Source organism: Rattus norvegicus, chromosome 2, assembly GCF_036323735.1.
Source record: "Rattus norvegicus strain BN/NHsdMcwi chromosome 2, GRCr8, whole genome shotgun sequence".
Lineage (NCBI taxonomy): Eukaryota > Metazoa > Chordata > Mammalia > Rodentia > Muridae > Rattus > Rattus norvegicus.
Window position 1 is genome coordinate 86,406,836 of NC_086020.1, and position 20,208 is coordinate 86,427,043.

General features: G+C 39.5%; 2 protein-coding genes across 8 annotated transcripts in view; both read left to right on the top strand.

The window, feature by feature from the left end:
• The window catches only part of Zfp458 (zinc finger protein 458), a 41,410-nt gene extending 37,341 nt beyond the window's left edge, over positions 1–4,069 (top strand). For all 3 annotated transcript variants that reach the window (XM_039102853.2, NM_001142962.1, NM_001024299.1), the window contains exon 4: positions 1,161–4,069. In XM_039102853.2, coding sequence (XP_038958781.1) covers positions 1,161–3,190 — 2,030 coding nt within the window. In that variant the 3' untranslated portion in view covers positions 3,191–4,069. The remainder of the gene's footprint in view (positions 1–1,160) is intronic.
• Zfp455 (zinc finger protein 455) overlaps positions 1–20,208 on the top strand; it is a 118,947-nt gene that overhangs the window by 80,268 nt on the left and 18,471 nt on the right. Inside the window, exon 2 of one of the 5 annotated variants that reach the window (XM_063281440.1) lies at positions 3,945–20,199. In XM_063281440.1, coding sequence (XP_063137510.1) covers positions 20,194–20,199 — 6 coding nt within the window. In that variant the 5' untranslated portion in view covers positions 3,945–20,193. Of the gene's footprint in view, positions 1–3,944; positions 20,200–20,208 lie in introns of those variants that run through there. The other 4 variants (XM_039101864.2, XM_063281441.1, NM_173314.2 and 1 more) reach the window with 4 other exon arrangements.

A 20,208-nucleotide genomic window follows, 5' to 3' on the forward strand; every position in this document is an offset into this window, starting at 1 on the left:
ATTTGGCTATTTTTGTTTTTCATAAGATACATGTGCATGCATTTTTAAAAGGGATGGTTTTTCTCTATCCCAGCTAGCTCTCAAATGAATGAGACAAAGACTATAGGACTTATTTGATGAGATTTAAAAAAACATGACTGAGGTGTTAATAATTGATTATAATCTTCTAAATTAATCTGACTGTCTCCCAGCCAAAATCTCTATGATACCATTGTACTATTGGTCTGGTTCTCTGGGCTTCAGACATCTATTCATGTGTCTCTGGACCCCTTCCTCATAGCTATCCCCACCCCAACCCACCCCTCTCTCTCTCTTTGTGTGTGTGTGTGTGTGTGTGTGTGTGTGTGTGTGTGTGTCCCTTGCTGGCAGAAGTCCAGCTCTTTTCTCTCTTCAGGCCAGGCCAGCTATTGGCTGGTCACTTTTATTGACAAATCAGAAAATTAATGGGGAACAATATTTATACAAATTCAAAATGAGAGATTCTAAAAACAAGAATTATAATACCATGTCTGGATGGTAAGAAGATAGGGGGCAGAGAAATCAGAGTTTGAATTACAGAATAATCTTTATACAACGTGCAAAAACATTATGCGTTAAGATTTGTGTAAAACTCCTTGTCTTGAATTTTTGAAATTTATTCTTTTATGTTATTATGAAAGTGTTCTAATGCCACCTAGCTTTTACCGCTTCTAAAACCAAGCTACATATTTAGAATATATACATACATGCATATTGTTTATTCACGTGTTATGTATTCAGAAAAAAATATATTGCTTATTCAGGTGTTTTCCAAGTTACACTATTTTATAATTTTTTAAAAGTAATCATAAAACCTTTATATTTATTTAAGGGGTTGATTTGCATTTATATATAAGGGTGTTCATAGTTGATATGTTTTGCTTACATGTGTGCATTTGATTACTATTCCTTTGTTTCTATATTCTATGTCATCATGGTCTTCTTAAGTGGAAGTTTACATGACTTTCTCCTCTTCTGTGCTGTAAATTAGGCCTCAATAAATACAGATAGAAATTTGAATATAGCTTATAAGTTTTATAGAGAAATGCAAGTATGAGTTAATGTTTCATTTTAGAAATAAGCATTGTAAATATACAGAATATTACTCTGTTTTTATTCATTTCTCAATTCTTCATCACCAGGGGGAAAATGCTATATGTGCGAAGAATGTGGCCAAGTCTTTGAGTGGAAAAAAGTACTTCAGAATCACCAGAAAATTCATTTAAGAGCAAAGCCTTACAAGTGTGAAGAATGTGGCAAGTCTTTCCATTTTCCATCATTACTTTCTGCACACAAAAGAAATCATACAGGAGAAAAACTCTACAACTGTGAAATATGTTGTAAAGCCTTCCATGCTTCTTCACTGCTTTCTTTACACAAGAGAATTCATACAGGACAGAAACCCCACGAGTCTGAAAATTATAGCAAGGACTTCCATTATCCATCATTACTTTCTCAAAACAAGGTAGTTCATACAGGAGAAAAATCCTACCAATGTGAAGACCATGGCAAGACCTTCCATTATCCATCAACATTTTCCAAGCATAAGAAAATTCATACAGGAGAGAAACCACACAAGTGTGAAGTATGTGGCAAGGCCTTCGACTATCCATCAAGACTTTCCAACCATAAGAGAATTCATACAGGAGAAAAACCCTACAAATGTGAAGTATGTGACAGAGCCTTCCATGATCCATCAAAACTTTCTCAACACAAAATAATTCATACAGGAGAAAAACCCTACAAATGTGACGTTTGTGGCAAGGCCTTTCATTATCCATCCATACTTTCTAAACATAAGATAATTCATACAGAAGAGAATCTCTGCAAGTGTGATATATGTGGCAAGGCCTTCCATTATCCATTATTACTTTCTCAACACAAAATAGTTCATACAGGAGAAAAACCCTACAAATGTGAAGACTGTGGCAAAGCCTTCTATTATCCATCAAGACTTTCCAGACATAAGAAAATACATACAGGAGAGAAACCATACAAGTGTGAAGTATGTGGCAAGGCCTTCCATTATCTATCCATACTTTCTAAACACAAGATAGTTCATACAGAAGAGAATCCCTACAAGTGTGAAGTATGTGGCAAGGCCTTTGATTATCCATCAAGGCTTTCCAACCATAAAAAAATTCATACAGAAGAGAAACCATACAAGTGTGAAGTATGTGGAAATGCCTTCTGTTTTTCATCATCACTTCGTAAACACAAGATAATTCACACAGGAGAGAAACCCTACAAGTGTGAAGTATGTGGCAAGGCCTTTGGTTCTCCATCAAGACTTTCCAAACATAAGAAAATTCATACAGAAGAGAAACCATACAAGTGTGAAGTATGTGGAAAGGCCTTCCACTTTCCATCATTACTCTCGGTACACAAGAGAATTCATACGGGAGAAAAACCCTACAAGTGTGAGATATGTGGCAAAGCCTTCTATTGTGCATCAACACTTTCTGTACACAAGAGAATTCATACTGGAGAAAACAACTACAAGTGTGAAGTATGTGGCAAAGCCTTCCATTGTCCATCAACACTTTCAGTGCACAGGAGAATTCATACTCAAGAAAAACCATACAAGTGTGAAGTATGTGGCCAGGCATTCCATGTTTCATCTAAACTCTCTTATCATAAGAGAATTCATACAGCAGAAAAACCCTACAAATGTGAAATTTGTGGCAAGGCCTTCTATTATCCATCAAGACTTTCCAAGCATAAGATAGTTCATATGGGAGAGAAACGCTACCATGGTCAAGCATGTGGCAAGGCCCTTGATTATCCATCAAGACATTCTAAACATAAGAAACTTAATCCAGGAGAGAAACCACACAAATGTGAAATATGTGGAAAAGCCTTCCACTTTCCATCATTACTTTCGATACACAAGAAAATTCATACTGGAGAAAAAACCTGTAAGTGTGAAGTATGTGGCAAGGACTTCCATTATCCATCAAGACTTTCAAACCACAAGAAAATTCATACAGAAGGGAAAGCATACAAGTGTGATATTTGTGACAAGACCTTCAATTATAAATCATTACTTTCTAAACACAAGATTGGTCATACAGTAGAGAATACCTACCACAGTGAAGTATGTGGGAAGGCCTTTGGTTATTCCTCAAGAATTTCCAAAGATAAGAAACTTCATTCAGGAGAGAAACTATAAATGTGCAAAGTGTTTGGAAACACCTTCCATTTTCCATCATCACTTTCAACCACAAGAGAACTCATACAGGAGAAAAGACCTACAAATGCGAAGTATGTGACAGCACTTCTATCATCCTTCAAGACTTTCCAACCATAAGCAAATTCATATAGGAGAGAAATCATATAAGTGTGAAGAATGTGGAAAGGACTTCTATTTTCCATTATCACTTTCTAAACACAAGACAATTCATATAGTAGAGAAACTCTACAAATATGAAGTATGTGTCCTGGCCTCCTATTGTCCATAATTACTTTCTCAACACAAGGAAATTCATTACAGATGTGAAATCCTACAATTGTATAAGTCTTGTCCTTTGGAACTTCCCAGATTCTTTCTACTCATTTCATAGCCTGTTCTGGAGAGGAACATTACAAATATGAGGAATGTGGAAAAGCGTTCTCTACAAAGTCATACTTAAGTCTACACAAGTTAACTCACAATGTGAAGGACATATATAAATGCAAAGAATATGGCAAAATGCTCAACAAAAACTTTAGGGATCATCAAAGAATTTGTTCTGGAGGAAAAAACCATATGAATGTAAAGAATGTGTCAAATTATTTAGAAGTTGCATTAACTGATCAAACACAGGGTAATTCTTACTAGAGACAAACTTAAAAATATGAAGAACATTGCAAAAACTATTACCAGTCTTCTGGTATTAAACAACACTAAAGAATTCATTTGTCAAAGAAACCATACAAATGTGAAGAATGTGCCAAGGTCTTCTGGACATACTAAGAACAATTGAACCATTTCACAATTCATACTAGACTGAAATGCCACCTGTGAAAAATATTGCAAACCCTTTAATAAACTTACTTATATTTCTCAACACAACGTAGTTCAACCTGGAGTGAATTAGTACAAATGTTAAAATGTTAAAAAAAAAGTTCATACTTCTTGAGACCCCAAATTTTATCAAGAACTTCATTCTGAATAGAAGTTTGCAGAGTATGTATATTTGGAAATCATTCATAACAACCATTTCAAAGCTGGAGCTGTCAGATTCTGTGTTTGTCCTTGCGGATTTGGGGTTGATAGTACTTGCTGTCTTTTGTGTTTTCTGTTTTGGAGACAGAATGTTTCTTCTCTGACAGTGTGTGGTAAAAATAGTGACTTGTTTTTCTATTGTAGGAGCTCACAGTCAATGTGAGTCTCACATAACACATGGACTGTGGTCTTTAGTAGTGTTGTAATTAAGAAATATTTTGTGAACCCTCAAGTTGTAGCCTATCTTATGAGATAAAGGCAAGGTTAGTGTGGGTCTTTCAAGTTGTAGCCTATTTTACTTATGAGATGAAAGTAAGGTTAGGGAAAGAGAATTTGAATGTTATGATTTAAAGCTTTGTGGATAGAGGACTTTATTCCACAGAAAAGCAAGAGTTTTGGGTATAGCCCTCACTCTAATTGTTTGGGTATCTGCATGAAGACCAAGCTGCACATCTGCTACATATGTTCAAGGATGCTAGGTCTAGCCTATGTATGTTCTTTGTTTCCGTCACTAAGAGTCCCCAATTCTAGGTTAGTTGACTCTGTTGGTCTTCCCTGGAGTTCCTATTCCTGTCAGGGCCATCAATCCTTACCCCAACTCTGACATAAGAGTCCCTGAGTTCTATCCAATGTTTGGCTCTGGATCTCTACATCTGTTTTAGTCAGCTGCTGGGTAGAGCTTCTCAGAGGACAGTCATGCTAGGCTCCTGTCTTAAGAAAAAATATACTTGGGAACTGGAAGGATGGCTCAACAATTAACAGCATTAGGTAGTTTTCCATAGGACCCAAGTTTCATCCCAGCATCCGCATGGCAGCTAACTCCTATCTGTAAGTCCCGTTCCAAGTAATCTTCCACTGTCTTCTGGCCTCTTTACATTGCATACAGACTTGCATGGAAAATTCCTTATATTCTTTAAGAAATATGTGAGTGAATCTGCATAGAAATGTCAAAGATCTGTGGATGTAAATTTCTCAATACATGTTACAGTAATTGCAAAACCCAACAGAGAAAAGGAGCAGCCCTGTAGTGGTTTTTTTCTGGTTAGATTCCACTCTAGATTGTTGCTGCAATTTCCTTAGTGTAATAGCAGCCTTTGGATTAAAGGACAATTTCTTTCATGAGCCTTTGGTTTCTTTGTTCCTTTATAGGCCAGCATCCTTTATAGTGTGGAATGCATGAAGACAAAACTGCACATCTGCCACATATCTAGGAAAGGCAGGGAGGTCTTTATATACTCCTTGGTTCATGTTTCAGTCTCTGAGAACCCCCAAAGAACCAGGTTAGTTGACTCTGTTGATCTTCCAGTGGCGTGCCTAACCCATTTGGGACTTGCAATCCTTCCCCCAACCCTTCCATGGAAGTTGCCAATCTACATCCTGTTTGGCTGTGGGTCTCTGCATTCTTACAAGTAAGCTTCTGGGTAGAGCCTCTCAGAAGACCGGTATGCTAGACTCTTGTTTGCAATCATAACTATCATTAATACTGTCAGGGTTTGGTGCTTGCCCATTGGATGGGTGTTGCATGTATTTCCTTCTACTTTAAGCTCTGGGCAGACTTCACTACCAGACTCACCCAGAAAATATTGGATCCATGGATGAAAAACAGAGACATAATGCTCAATTTCAACCTGCCTTATTGGCTCAATTATTCAGTGCTCTTGCTTGAATAGCATGCCCTTCCCAAAATTATTAGTTTAGCACTGCCCTTAACTTCTCCTTGTTAACAACCCCAGACTGCCCTCAGCTTAGTTGCATTTCTAATCAGCCAGATGGGAAGTGTCCTATGGTCACTCAGCCCAAGATCTCACACGGCTGGTCACCTCTTCCCCCTCTGAATCATGGCAGGGAGAAAAATCCCTCGTAGCCTGTCTGTAGGGACCCAGAAATCCTGGCTCTTATCTTCTGCCCAGTGATTGGCCCCTGGCATCTTTATTGAATAATCAGGAAGCAATTGGGAAACAGGACCTTAGCATCCGAATCAGCCCTTACAGATTGGACTCAAGTTGGTCACATTATGGATTGGCCATTCCCTCAGTCTCTGCTCCTTCTCCTATCCCTGCATTTCTTGTTGAAAGAAATTTTGGGTCAAAAATTTTGTGGGTGCATTGGTGTCCCTCTTGCTCCAATGGGCTTCCTGCCTAGCTATAGGAGGTGGCCACTTCAGGTTCCATATCCCCAGTGCTCTGAGTCACAGCTAAGGACACACCTATTGTCTTAAGTACCTCCACTATTCCATAACTCTCTCATGTCTTGAGATACCTGCCCCCACCTCTCCAGCACCATCAGTTGCAAATTTCTAGTCTCATAGCCTTCTGGCCATCTCTCCTGTCCCTCCCAATACCTGATCCTGAACACCCCCATTTCTCTCCCCATCCCCTCTCCCACCTTGTACCCTCCTTCCATCTGCCTCCTATGACTGTTTTATGCCCCATTCTAAGTGTGATTCAAGCATTTTCTCTTAGGCCTTCCTTCTTTAGCTTCTTTGGGTCTGTGGCTTGTAGCTTGACTATCCTCTATTTTATGACAAAAATACACTTATAAGTGAGGACATACAATGCATGCCCTTTTGGGACTAGGTTATCGCACTCAGGAAGATAGTCGCAAGTTTCATGCATTTGCCTGAAAAACTCATAATGTCTTTGTTTCTAATAGCTAAATAGTATTACCTGGTATAGATGTACCACATTTTCTTTATCCATTCTTCAGTTGAGGGAAATCTAGGGTGTTTCCAGTTTCTGGAATGTAAAATAAAGCTGCTTTGAATATAGTTGAGCAAGTGCCTTTTTGGGATGGTAAAGCATCTTTTGGGTATATGCCCAGGAGTGCTGTAATTGGTTCTTGATTAGTTCTATAGTCCCATTTTTTCTGAGAAACTGCCAAATTGATTTCCAAAGTGGTTTTACAAGTCTGCACTCCGACCAGCAATGAAGAAGTGTTCCCCATGCTCCACATCCTTGGCAGCATGTGATATCACCCAATTTTTTTTTTAACCTTAGCCATTCTAGTTGTTGTAAGATGGAATCTCAGCATTGATTTGATTTCCATTTTCTGAATGACTAAGGACTTTGAATATTTCTTTAAATGAGTCTGTTGGTATCTAACTTCTTGATTTCTTTAAACATTTTGGATATTAGCCCTTTGTCATATGTAGGGTTAGTGAAGACTGTTTCTCCATCTGCAAGCTGCTGTTTTGTCTTATTGACAATGTCCTTTGCTTTTAGAAGCTTTTCAGTTTATTGAGGTCCCATTTATCAATTTTTGATGTTAGAGCCTAAGCCATTGGTGTTCTGTTCATGAAGTTGTCTCCTGTACCAATGAGTTCAAGGCTATTCCCCACTTTCTCTTTTATTAGAATTAGTAGATCCAGTTTTATGTTGAGGTATTTGATCCACTTGGACTTGAGTTTTGTGCAGATTGATTGATATGTACTTTTTTTTTTTTACATACAGACATCCAATTAGACCAGCACCATTTGTTGAAGATGCTTTCCCTTTTCCAGTGTCTCGTTTTGCCTTCTTTGTCAAAATCAACCCAAAGTGTGTGAGTTTTTTCAGCATTTTTGATTCATTTCATTCATCAACAGTCTGTTCCTATACCAATATCATGTAGCTTTTATTACTATTGCTTTGTACTATAGCTTGAGGTCAGTGATGATATCTCTGGAAGTACTTTCATTGTTTAGGAATATTTTTACTATTATGCCTCCTTTTTGTTGGGGGGTTGTTTTGTTTGTTTTCATATGAAGTTAAGAATTTCTCTGTCAATATTTGTAAGGAATTGTGTTGGAATTTTGGTGGGGATTGCATAGAATGTGTAAATTGTGTTTGGTGAAATCGCTATTTCAGTATATTAATCCCATAAGCATGGGATATCTTTCCATCTTATGATATCTTCCTCAATATCTTTCTTTAGTGACTTGAAGTTCTTGTCTTACAACCCCATAACTGCTAACGAAATAGAAGCAGTCATTAAAGGTCTCCCAACCAAAAAGAGCCCAGGTCCAGACGGGTTCAGTGCAGAATTCTATCAGACCTTCATAGAAGACATCATACCAATACTATCCAAACTATTCCACAAAATTGAAACAGATGGAGCACTACCGAATTCCTTCTATGAAGCCACAATTACTCTTATACCTAAACCACACAAAGACCCAACAAAGAAAGGGAACTTTAGACCAATTTCCTTTATGAATATCGATGCAAAATACTCAATAAAATTCTGGCAAACCGAATCCAAGAGCACATCAAAACAATCATCCACCATGATCAAGTAGGCTTCATCCCAGGCATGCAGGGATGGTTTAATATACGGAAAACCATCGACGTAATCCATGATATAAACAAACTGAAAGAACAAAACCACATGATCATTTCATTAGATGCTGAGAAAGCATTTGACAAAATTCAACACCCCTTCATGATAAAAGTCCTGGAAAGAAGAGGAATTCAAGGCCCATACCTAAACATAGTAAAAGCCCTATACAGCAAACCAGTCGCCAACATTAAACTAAATGGAGAGAAACTTGAAGCAACCCCATTAAAATCAGGGACTAGACAAAGCTGCCCACTCTCTCCCTAGTTATTCAATATAGTTCTTGAAATTCGAGCCAGAGCAATCAGACAACAAAAGGAGATCAAAGGGATACAGATCGGAAAAGAAGAAGTCAAAATATCACTATTTGCAGATGATATGATAGTATATTTAAGTGATCCCAAAAATTCCACCAGAGAACTAAACACCTTCAGCAAAGTGACTGGGTATAAAATTAACTCAAATAAATCAGTAGCCTTCCTCTACATAAAAGAGAAACAAGCCGAGAAAGAAATTAGGGAAACAATACCCTTCATAATAGACCCAAATAATATAAAGTACATCGGTGTGACTTTAACCAAGCAAGTGAAAGATCTGTATGATAAGAACTTCAAGACACGAAGAAAGAAATTGAAGAAGACCTCAGAAGATGGAAAGATCTCCCATGCTCATGGATTGGCAGGATTAATATAGTAAAAATGGCCATTCTACGAAAAGCGATCTACAGATTCAATGCAATCCCCATCAAAATACCAATCCAATTCTTCAGAGAGTTAGACAGAACAATTTGCAAATTCATCTGGAATAACAAAAAACCCAGGATAGCAAAAACTATCCTCAGCAATAAAAGGACTTCTGGGGGAAATCACTATCCCTGAACCCAAGGAGTTTTACAGGACAATAGTGATAAAAACTGCATGGTATTGGTACAGAGACAGACAGATAGACCAGTGGAATAGAATTGAAGACCCAGAAATGAACCCACACACCTATGGTCACTTGATTTTTTTTCATTGATTTACTTTAATTTTATTGAGTGTATCGGGGAAGAGGGAAAATGGGTCAAGAGGGAGGGAGGGAGGGGATCATGGTGGATGATTGTTTTGATGTGCTCTTGGATTCGGTTTGCCAGAATTTTATTGAGTATTTTTGCGTCGATATTCATAAAGGAAATTGGTCTGAAGTCCTCTTTCTTTGTTGGGTCTCTGTGTGGTTTAGGTATAAGAGTAATTGTGGCTTCATAGAAGGAATTCGGTAGCGCTCCATCTTTTCCTCCATATTGGCTGGTATGTAGTCTCAGTGTTTCATGAAAAAGACTGGTTCTGGCCAGGGCAGTCTGGGCACCCTGCTCCTTCTCCTCCTCCTCCTCCTCCTCCTCCTCCTCCTCCTCCTCCTCCTCCTCCTCCTCCTCCATGATTGACCACCCCACTGGTGTGCTGTGGTGTGTGTGTGTGTGTGTGTGTGTGTGTGCGTGCGTACACGCGTGCTCGATCATTCATTCGCACTGGTCACTTGATTTTTGACAAAGGAGCCAAAACCATCCAAAGGAAAAAAGATAGCATTTTCAGCAAATGGTGCTGGTTCAACTGGAGGTCATCATGTAGAAGAATGCAGATCGATCTCTGCTTATCACACTGTACAAAGCTTAAGTCCAAGTGGATCAAGGACCTCCACATCAAACCAGATACACTCAAACTAATAGAAGAAAAAGTGGTGAAGAGCCTTGAACACAGGGGCACTGGGGGAAAATTTCCTGAACAAAACTCCAATGGCTTATGCTCTAAGATTAAGAATCAACAAATGGAATCTCATAAAACTGCAAAGCTTCTGTAAGGCAAAAGACACTGTTGTTAGGACAAAACGACAACCAACAGATTGGGAAAAGATCTTTACCAATCCTACAATTGATAGAGGGCTTATATCCAATATTTACAAAGAACTCAAGAAGTTAGACTGCAGGGAGACAAATAACCCTATTAAAAATGGAGTTCAGAGCTAAACAAAGAATTCACACCTGAGGAATGTCAAATGGCTGAGGAATACCTAAAGAAATGTTCAACATCTTTAGTCATAAGGGAAATGCAAATCAAAACAACCCTGAGGTTTCACCTCACACCAGTGAGAATGGCTAAGATCAAAAACTCAGGTGACAGCAAATGCTGGCGAGGATGTGGAGAAAGAGGAACACTCCTCCATTGTTGGTGGGATTGCAGACTGGTAAAACCATTCTGGAAATCAGTCTGGAGGTTCTTCAGAAAATTGGAGATTGCACTACCTGAGGACCCAGCTATACTTCTCTTGGGCATATACCCAAAAGATGCCCCAACATATAAAAAAGACACGTGCTCCACTATGTTCATAGCAGCCTTATTTATAATAGCCAGAAGCTGGAAAGAACCTAGATGCCCTTCAACAGAGGAATGGATACAGAAAATGTGGTACATCTACACAATGGAATATTACTCAGCTATCAAAAGCAATGACTTTATGAAATCCATAGGCAATGGATGGAACTGGAAAATATCATCCTGAGTGAGGTAACCCAATCACAGAAAAACACACATGGTATGCACTCATTGATAAGTGGCTATTAGCCCAAATGCTTGAATTACCCTAGATGCACAGAACACATGAAACTCAAGAAGGATGACCAAAATGGGAATGCTTCACTCCTTCTTTAAAAGGGGAAGAAGAATACCCTTGGCAGGGAATAGGGAGGTAAAGTTTAGAACAGAGGCGGAAGGAACACCCATTCAGAGCCTGCCCCACATGTGGCCCATATATATACAGCCACCCAATTAGATAAGATGGATGAAGCAAAGAAATGCAGGCCGACAGGAAAAAATGCAGGCCGACAGGAACAGGATGTAGATCTCTTTTGAGAGACACAGTCAGAATACAGCAAATACATAGGTGAATGCCAGCAGCAAACCACTGAACTGAGAATGGGACCCCCGTTGAAGGAATCAGAGAAAGGACTGGAAGAACTTGAAGGGGCTCGAGACCCCATATGAACAACAATGCCAAGCAACCAGAGCTTCCAGGGACTAAGCCACTACCCAAAGACTATACATGGACTGACCCTGGGCTCCAACCTCATAGGTAGCAATGAATAGCCTAGTAAGAGCCCCAGTGGAAGGGGAAGCCCTTGGTCCTGCCAAGACTGAACCCCCAGTGAGCATGATTGTTGGGGGGAGGGCAGTAATGGTGGGAGGATGCGGAGGGGAACACCCATAGAGAAGGGGAGAGGGAGGGGTCAGAGGCATGTTGGCCCAGAAACCAGGAAGGGGAATAACAATTGAAATGTAAATAAGAAATACACAAGTTAATAAAGATGAAGAAAACAAAAAACAAAAAAACCCCTAAGACATGTGGGAAGCCGATGTCTTAAGTGATAAAGCCTAGTTAATCCTGATAACCTTACTAAACACATGATAGTTCATGCTGGAGTGAATTTTTAAAAGGTTTATACTTCCTCAGCTCTTAAAGCACTTCTGTGCTGCCTAGTCTTATGTCAGCTTGACCCTCAAACTAGACCTGTCTGAATGGACTGAACTTCAACTGAGTAAATGTCTCCATAAGACCCAGCTTTAATTGTGTTCTTAGTTAGTGATTGATGGAAGGACCCAGCCCATTTTGGGTGGGGCCATCCCTGTACTGGTAGTCCTGTATTGTATAAGTGAGCAGGTTGAGCCCCAACTCCGGAAAAAAAAAAGAAGAAGAAAGCAGGTTGAGCAATCCTTAGGGAACCAGCATCCCTTCATGGCCTCTGCATCCTCCCTTCAAATTCCTGCCCTATGTGAATTCCTGTCTTGACTTCCTTCAATAATGGTCTACAATGTGGTGGTGTAATCCAAACCCTTTTCTCCCCAACTTGCTTTGGTATTAGTGTTTCTTAGAAGCAATAGGAACCCTAATTGACTGACTAAGGCAACATTCATTCTGACTACAAACTCCATGAGTGTGTGGAATACAGTAAAATGTTTGCTAACAATTCAGATTTTATCCTATTCGAAAGAATCCACAGTGAAGACTATTAAGTGAATTATTTTTTGAATGTCAGCACAAACATCTTACTTCCACTAAAAAGGGTAAGAATGTCATCAGAGAACAGTAGAGACTTCTGTTCGCTGTAACCTCCCCACCAGTGTGTTCAACAATGTGGTTGAATGTTTCAGGGATTGCGGAGTTTCTTTCCTCTATAACTGTATATATTTCAGGAAACTGTTGCCATGCTGTAACTTGGTCCTTTTGGTGCTGGAATCTGATTTGTGGGCTGTGGTAAAGTTTCTGTTGTTTTCCTCAGTGGGGTCACTTGAAATCACTTATTCTCTGGGCGTGTGAGAAGCTCCATAAACTCACATTCTCACAACTCACAAGGTGGACTTTAGTGAGATTATCTACATTGGATCTAATCTAAGCTGGATGGGCATTGGTGTTTGCCTCTCCAGGAAAAAAACCACATTGTTGGTCATATTTGGTTTCAGAATGAAGAATCTCTCATTTCCTTTAAATCCTAAACAGTGTTTTTCATATGACTTCAAGTGTCATGTCATAGAACTTGGCCAGATATTGAAATAATAACTAAACCATATGCACTCACTCAGAAGAAAGGATGTATTTGATTAGTGTGTATGTGATGTCAGTAATGAAACATTGTAGATGCAGTTCTTTACTATTGATATAGATCCAAAAAATGATCTCACATTTGAGTTGTTTAATTTATATGAACAGTTATATCAGGGTAATTAAAACCTAATAGTTAGCAGTCATTGATTTATAAATGATTAAATATCTCTAATGTGCCCAAATTTTGTCCTTAGTCATGCTAAGTACATGAACTTCATTAACCAATAGGAGGGATAGGCCAGTTTATATGTGCCATTTTATAGTTTTCTTTATATGCTATTAAAGTACATCCTAAAACATGTAACTTAAACAAGTTTAAAATAATCTCAGTTTGCTTAATATAACATAAAGTTTAAGACTGAGTGTAATTATATTTTTAAAAAGCTGGTTTGGGAAATAGAGGTAAAAGTATTATATTTATAGCACCTTTGCATGGCAGGGCATCCCCAAGCTCAAGAAACACCATTTCCCTTGGATGTGTCATAGACCCTATCAGAGGGAATTGCCTGCTGGCCACATTCTAGAGTAAGCATATAAGGGGACACAAGACATCTGTTGATCCTGTCTCCCTTAGCTTCTAGGCCATATCATGAAAACCTCCCCTATATTTGTATACATATATACATATGTATACGTGTAATTATATATACATATATATACATACATACACACACACTATATATAGTGTGTGTGTATGTGTGTATGTGTGTGTGTGTGTGTGTGTGTGTGTGTGTGTGTGTGTGTGTGTGTAAGATGAATAATTCCTCATGTCTCCTATGACCATGAGATGGATTTACTTCTCCAGTGGAGAAGTCCACCAATATCCTAAATTTCTCAAGCCTCAGAGAGGCAAATACCAATTATTCTGCCTTCAGTATCTCTCTTTGTAACTTATTAGGATGCTGTAACAAGGGGAACCCTATGTCTAACTAACCCACTAGCCTAGTGCCATTGGATTTATATCATAGTTCAACTGGTTGTGACATTTCCCTGACATTCAAATTTGTTAGGAGTCCCAAGGAAAATTTTAAGTAACATAAGACAGAGCTAGCCAAGAGAACAGTCAGCACCCAAGGCTAAAGTCTGGACACTCATTTAAACATCAAGCAGCAGTTGCCATCCAGTGAATCTACCATGTACAGCTAAGAGCAGAGCACTGCCTGGGGAGAAAGAACACTGGGCTATGAAAGTGCAGCATGACCAACCTCTTGGAGAGGTTGATCTTCCAGAGAAGATGGAACCTATTCTTCTGTCCATTCCCTTTGCAATCCTGGAGGCCAGAAGGTTGAGATATTCAATGTGGTGCTTGGCGATAGAGAAGACTATGACTCTTCTCCCCTGTGGATTCATCAATATTGGCCATGCTTCTGTTTTACTTAGGGTTGTCATTGTTTGATAAACAATGCAAACCAAAGCAATTTGGGAAGGGAGTCATAACAGGGATCTAAACAGACCAACCTGATGGCAGGAGCTGATGATGCAGATGCCATGAAGAGGTACAGCTTAGTTGTTTGCACTTAAGGCCTGCCCAGCCTTAGAGCAAAAAGGTGCAGCAGGTCATGGGTGAACCCACTTGAATAAACTGGTTCCTCCCATACTGATTTCTTGTTTAGAAAATGTCCTATAGCAGTGGTTTTCAACCTGTGGCAACTACTTTGAGGGTTAATAACCCTTTATATAGGATTCCTTAAGACCAACATGCATATCCGATATTGACATTGTGATTTATGACAGCAAAAGTACAATTATGAAGTAGCTACAAATTTTTTTTGTGCGTTTTGTGGGTCACCACAACATGAGGAATTATATTAAAATTCACAGCATTAGGAAAGTTGGGAACATTGCCTTATAGGTTTGCCTACAGTTGGATCTTATGGGGACATTTTCTCAATTGGGGTTCCCATCCTAAATGAATAGCTTGCATCATGCTGACATAAAACTAGCCACAATCATTTTCAATACAGCTAGCCACAGCAGTTCATTAGGACTTGTCTCATATTTGAAGGTTTACTAACTAACTGCTACATCTAATGACCAGGTCCTGTTTAACTAACTGGTTATTAAACTCTTGTCAGTTGATAGCCTCAGGAAAAAATGAAACCAAGGGCCTAGTCCTTGGCCTTTCATAAAAATCAGATTTCTATAACTAAAAGAAGTGGGGGAATGAAGTGACTTGGGCTAGGTCAGGGTATCCTGGCATTATGCCTCATCCCTTTTGCAGTCTCTTCAAGCAAGTAATTTGTGTCTCCCATTTTCTGAGAAAGGTAGGAGTGGGTCTTCCTTACTGGGAGAGGATCAAGAAGTATACAAAAGGTCTTCTCAGAGAAATAGTCTTATATAATGTTACACAGATTGAAGGGTCCCGCCCTTTTTGCTTGAAAAACCACAGTGAAAAGAGAAAAAGAAACATAATGTAATACCTCAGTGTACATCTCTGATGTGAGTATAGATTTTCTTTTACTTGTAAAATCCTAGCTTTCCTTGCTGCCTTACTGAATTTCTCTGAGGTGTGACACTATACATGGTCATCTGTAGTCTGGACTGGCTTTAATAATCATTGTAATTTCACATATAATTTACTTACCACTTTAAAGTAAAAGTAGAATTCTAATGTTAAGAATGGTAGCTGTTAAAATTAGGTGGTAGAAAGATAGAAGATTCCTCTCTAGCAGCTAGTGTTCGTAGTAGACAATCAAGGTATGGTACGACAGGAGTAACAGTTGTCTTACTCAGCCTTGAACCCAGGGAGTAAAATAAATGTCATGGCACGATGTGGCATGGAGCAAAAGTGACAGCAAAGTTATGGGAGTGACCAATTATCTTCTGGTTGAATTTAATGATCATTCCAAAGGCTGTACATAATTAGTCTTTTTAATTGGGTGATTTGTACCAAAGGCCAGGATCGGTTTGGGAAGGAGTTTTGAGGAAGGGGTGTTCACAAGCAGCAAAACAAATGACTTGAAGTCAAATTGTGGGTATAAGCTGACAGCCTCTGTTCTGCTCCAGACAGCTTTCCAGATACAATGTAGATCTTTGCTTTGTAGCCTGCTTGAGATTGCTTTCTGGACAAGACAACTCTCTGTTCCAGAAAGCTCCCTCTTGTAGACAGGTCCCCCTAGAGGCAGTTCTCTTCTCGACAGTTCTCTTGTGATAGACAAATTCTAAAAGCTCTCTAAATAACATCTGGTTTTCTGACCAAAGTCAGAAACTTCTAAAAAAAACTGTGTTCACTCTCCAAGCAGCATTCTTTGGCTAGAAAACAATTCTTGGAGGAGTTAGAGAAAGGATTGAAGGAGCTGAACACCCTCATAGAAGCAGGGGAGGCGGGATGGGATAAGGAGTTTATGAATGGGGAAACCAGGAAAGGGAATAACATTTGAAATGTAAATTTAAAAAATATCCAATAAGAAAGAAAGAAAAAGTTCTAGCCCTCCTTGGATAGCAAATCTCTTGCAGACCAAAAGCCCAGTCTTCTATTTACATATCAATTGAATTGTCCACCTCAGGTTCCCTTTTCATTATCAGCATCCCCTGACCTCAACTCCCTGATTTGTAGAAAAGAACAGCAAGTAAATTCTTCTATTTTTTTTTTATTTTTCAGCATTGCAAACGAATTTAGAGATATGCCTGCCTTTCTAAACACAGACAATAAGTTTAATTGGGTGAGATCCTATTCTGAGATTACCATTCCCACCATGCCTGGGCCCTGATCTAAACTCACTTGGGTCCAGGCTGACTTTGAACTCAGAAATCTGGTAGGAAGTAATCTGAGGTAAATGAACGTGGAGGAAATTTGAATAAAGCACATTATTCATGTATTAAATTCTGCCCAAGTGAATACCATTTTAAAAACTTCAATTTGGAAATACTCAAATTATCCTGTTTCAGCCAAAAATTACAGAACATGACTCAAGCTGTCACAAAAATCAAACAATGACAGCATCTTCCTGGGAAGCTACCATGAGCTTATATTTTAGTATTGGTGCTGCTCTTTGGGATTCAGGTGTTTTTCTATAATGTCTCTCCTGGGCTGCTTCCTCCTGGCCTATCCTTTCCTGCTCCTCTGTCTCCCCTTCCCTTGTCTAGCAGAAGTCTAACCCTATTCTCTCTTTTGCCCAGCTGTTGGGTGATCAGCTCTTATTAACAAGTCAGATGATAAATGTGGAGGAATGTTTATACACAATTGAGAGTGGAGATGCTTAAAATAAGCACTACAAGGCCATGTCTAGATTGCATCCCTATATGGGGGCAGAGAAATCAGCATATGAATAATACAAGGATAATATTTACAGAGTGCACAAAAGCAATATGCCTACAACATACTGTACCCGCATGCAAATTTCTTCACATATATACATATAGTACTCTCTAGATGAAATACCTAGAGGAAGAACATGCAGTGTTTACCTTTCTAAGACTAAGTAATCTCAATATCATATATACTATGTCCATCCATTTTTCTGTAAATTTTATGATTACAGTTTCTCTGAGCTAAACAGCATCTCTTTCTCTCTCCCTCTCCCTCCCCCACCCTCCCCTCTGTGTCTGTGTGTGTAATACACACTTATATTTATTTTGATACAAGTTTTTTACTTTTGGGAATAAAGGAGCAATAAATATGGGGACACAAAGACCTCTACATACAGTAAATTATGAGGTCTTCTGAGCATACTCTTAGGATTGAATTAGTAGGGACAGTGCAGAGACTATCACCCTGGGTCTAATAGAATGAGGTCATTATGGGTGTGAAGTATTGATCTGTAAGGTTCCAGTGTTCACTGCAGCACCCATATAGTATATGCTGTTGTAGTCTCAGAGGCTACTTTGGGTCTGTGGCTCTGTCTTAGTTAAGGTCTCCATTGCTGTGAAGAGAAACCATAACCAAGATAACTCTTATAAGGACAACATTTAATTGGGGCTTACTGGTTAAGAGGTTCAGTCCATTATCATCAAGGCAGGAGCATGGGGTTCAACATCTTCATCTGAAGGTGGCTAGTGGAAGACTGACTTCCAGGAAGCTAGGGTGAGGGTCTTAACGCCACACTGACAGTGACACCCCTCCTTCAACAAGGTCACACCTCCTAATAGTGCCACTCCTTGGGCAAAGTATATACAAACCATCACAGGCTCTAACCACAGCCTGGAGATAGTAAACTGCACTGCATCTGAAGTTTAGTACCGGCCTTTAGCAGGTTCACAGGATCTAAGAAATGGTCAAGGATTTGGCTTCATGTGATCACCTGGCTGTGTTGTGAGCAGCCCCACCGCTCACACTGATTTCTGAGGCATCTGGAAGGAAATCCTTGTTGCGGGCTACTTTCCTATGGCTGTGAGGGTGGATACCATTTCAAAATGTTTGTACTCTGTATACTCTTGTTTCCATAGTAAAACTTGAAGTCTTGTGTATTTATGTCTGAACTGCAAACTACACGTTGGAGAAATGACTGGATATGTGACCTGCTTTTATTACAGACACCTTTATACCAACAGATAAACAGTGGTAGTCTCTGTTGGACATAGGAAGCCTGTGAGTTGTTCTTACTCAATGCTTTCTTGTATTGATTTCCTTTTCAATGTTTGAGAGTCAGGGGCATTATTAATTCACGACAGGAGACTTAGAGGAACCTTAGAGACACACATGCTTGGGTGTGACATGGGTATGCCAAATTTTAGCTTCAGAGTCAACTTTCTCAGTCTGTTTAAACAGCATGTGTTCATGCATGTGTACTATTAGCAATACCCTGGGGCAATTGTTTCTATATATTTGAAAAGTAGAAACGCAAGAGTATACGAGCTTGTTGGGGCAGAAACTGAAAGATCCCCGAAGGGAGACCCTCACTCAAGTCTTGGGAAGTTGCAGACCCCAGACATACGAGAGACCAGTCTTGATGCAATACGCAGTGGCAAGGTATATTTCGGAGCTCAGGGTCAACACATATCCCACACAGGAGACAGAGGGGTTGACCCTGAGTGTCTGGGAGAAGGGTTATTTAAAGGAAGAAGTCACAAGCCCCAGGAGATGAGGGGACGTCAAAAGGAAATATAAAAAATGTCACAAGGGGAAACTCTCAAAGTCACAGAATTGTTCTTAATACTCTAGGGTTTGAATCAGGGGAAAGGTCAAGCCCTCATTCTCCTGAGAACAGATCTTGATTCCTGTCCTTTAGGGTAAATGTCAGAGTTGACGAAGCATTTGCATCTGATACACATCTGGTTAGGCTTAGGCCCCGGTTTCCTGGAATAATATCTGCAGGACATAATGGCTGGAACATTATCTGTAGGGCACAATGGGGGCTTGAACAAACATCACAGGGGCAGAACAGAACCTGTTACTCATTTACTCACGTCTGGTGCCATCCGGAGGGTCAGTGAGTCAGCACCAGTCCTCCTGCATTTTTAACTATCTGTCTTCCTGAGTCAGATCCTGTTGCTGAGTTTTGAGCTAGTTTAAAACTCTATCTCTCAAAAACAAGCTAGCTTTGTATTTCCAGTCCATTTGTTAGAAGCCACTGAGGATCTAGAAGCATAGTCAGGCACGCAAAGGCTGGTTTCAAACATGATCTTAAAAGGTTAACCTTTCCTTCCCATATTCATTAGTGTATTGCTTTGTTATTTTAATTAATTAATTAAGTCAACATTTTTTTTCAGAAAGTAGTAATACTAAAATTACCACTAGAAATGACTTGTAAGCCAAATGTTTCTGTCAAAGGCTTGACTCATATCCATACTTCTGTTGTGGTTCTGGGGTCGGAAACCAAGCTCATTACCCATAGTTGTTATCCAGATAGAGCTTTGTCTTCCCACACTCCAAGGCGGGTTACAATCAGCAAATGCGGTAAAGAGAAGACTTGTACCCTGGGTTCCGGAATTTCCTTCGCACAGACTTCTGGGAGATGTAGTCTACACCACTGTGACCGCAAGGAGTCTTCCGGGAAATCCCATTCTGACTTCAGGTCTGTACTCGTGGGTCTTTCTCAAAGTTGGCGGGAAAGCGTGTGCGGCTGTCCATTTCTGTTGTCCGATACATGGAGGTTGGTCCG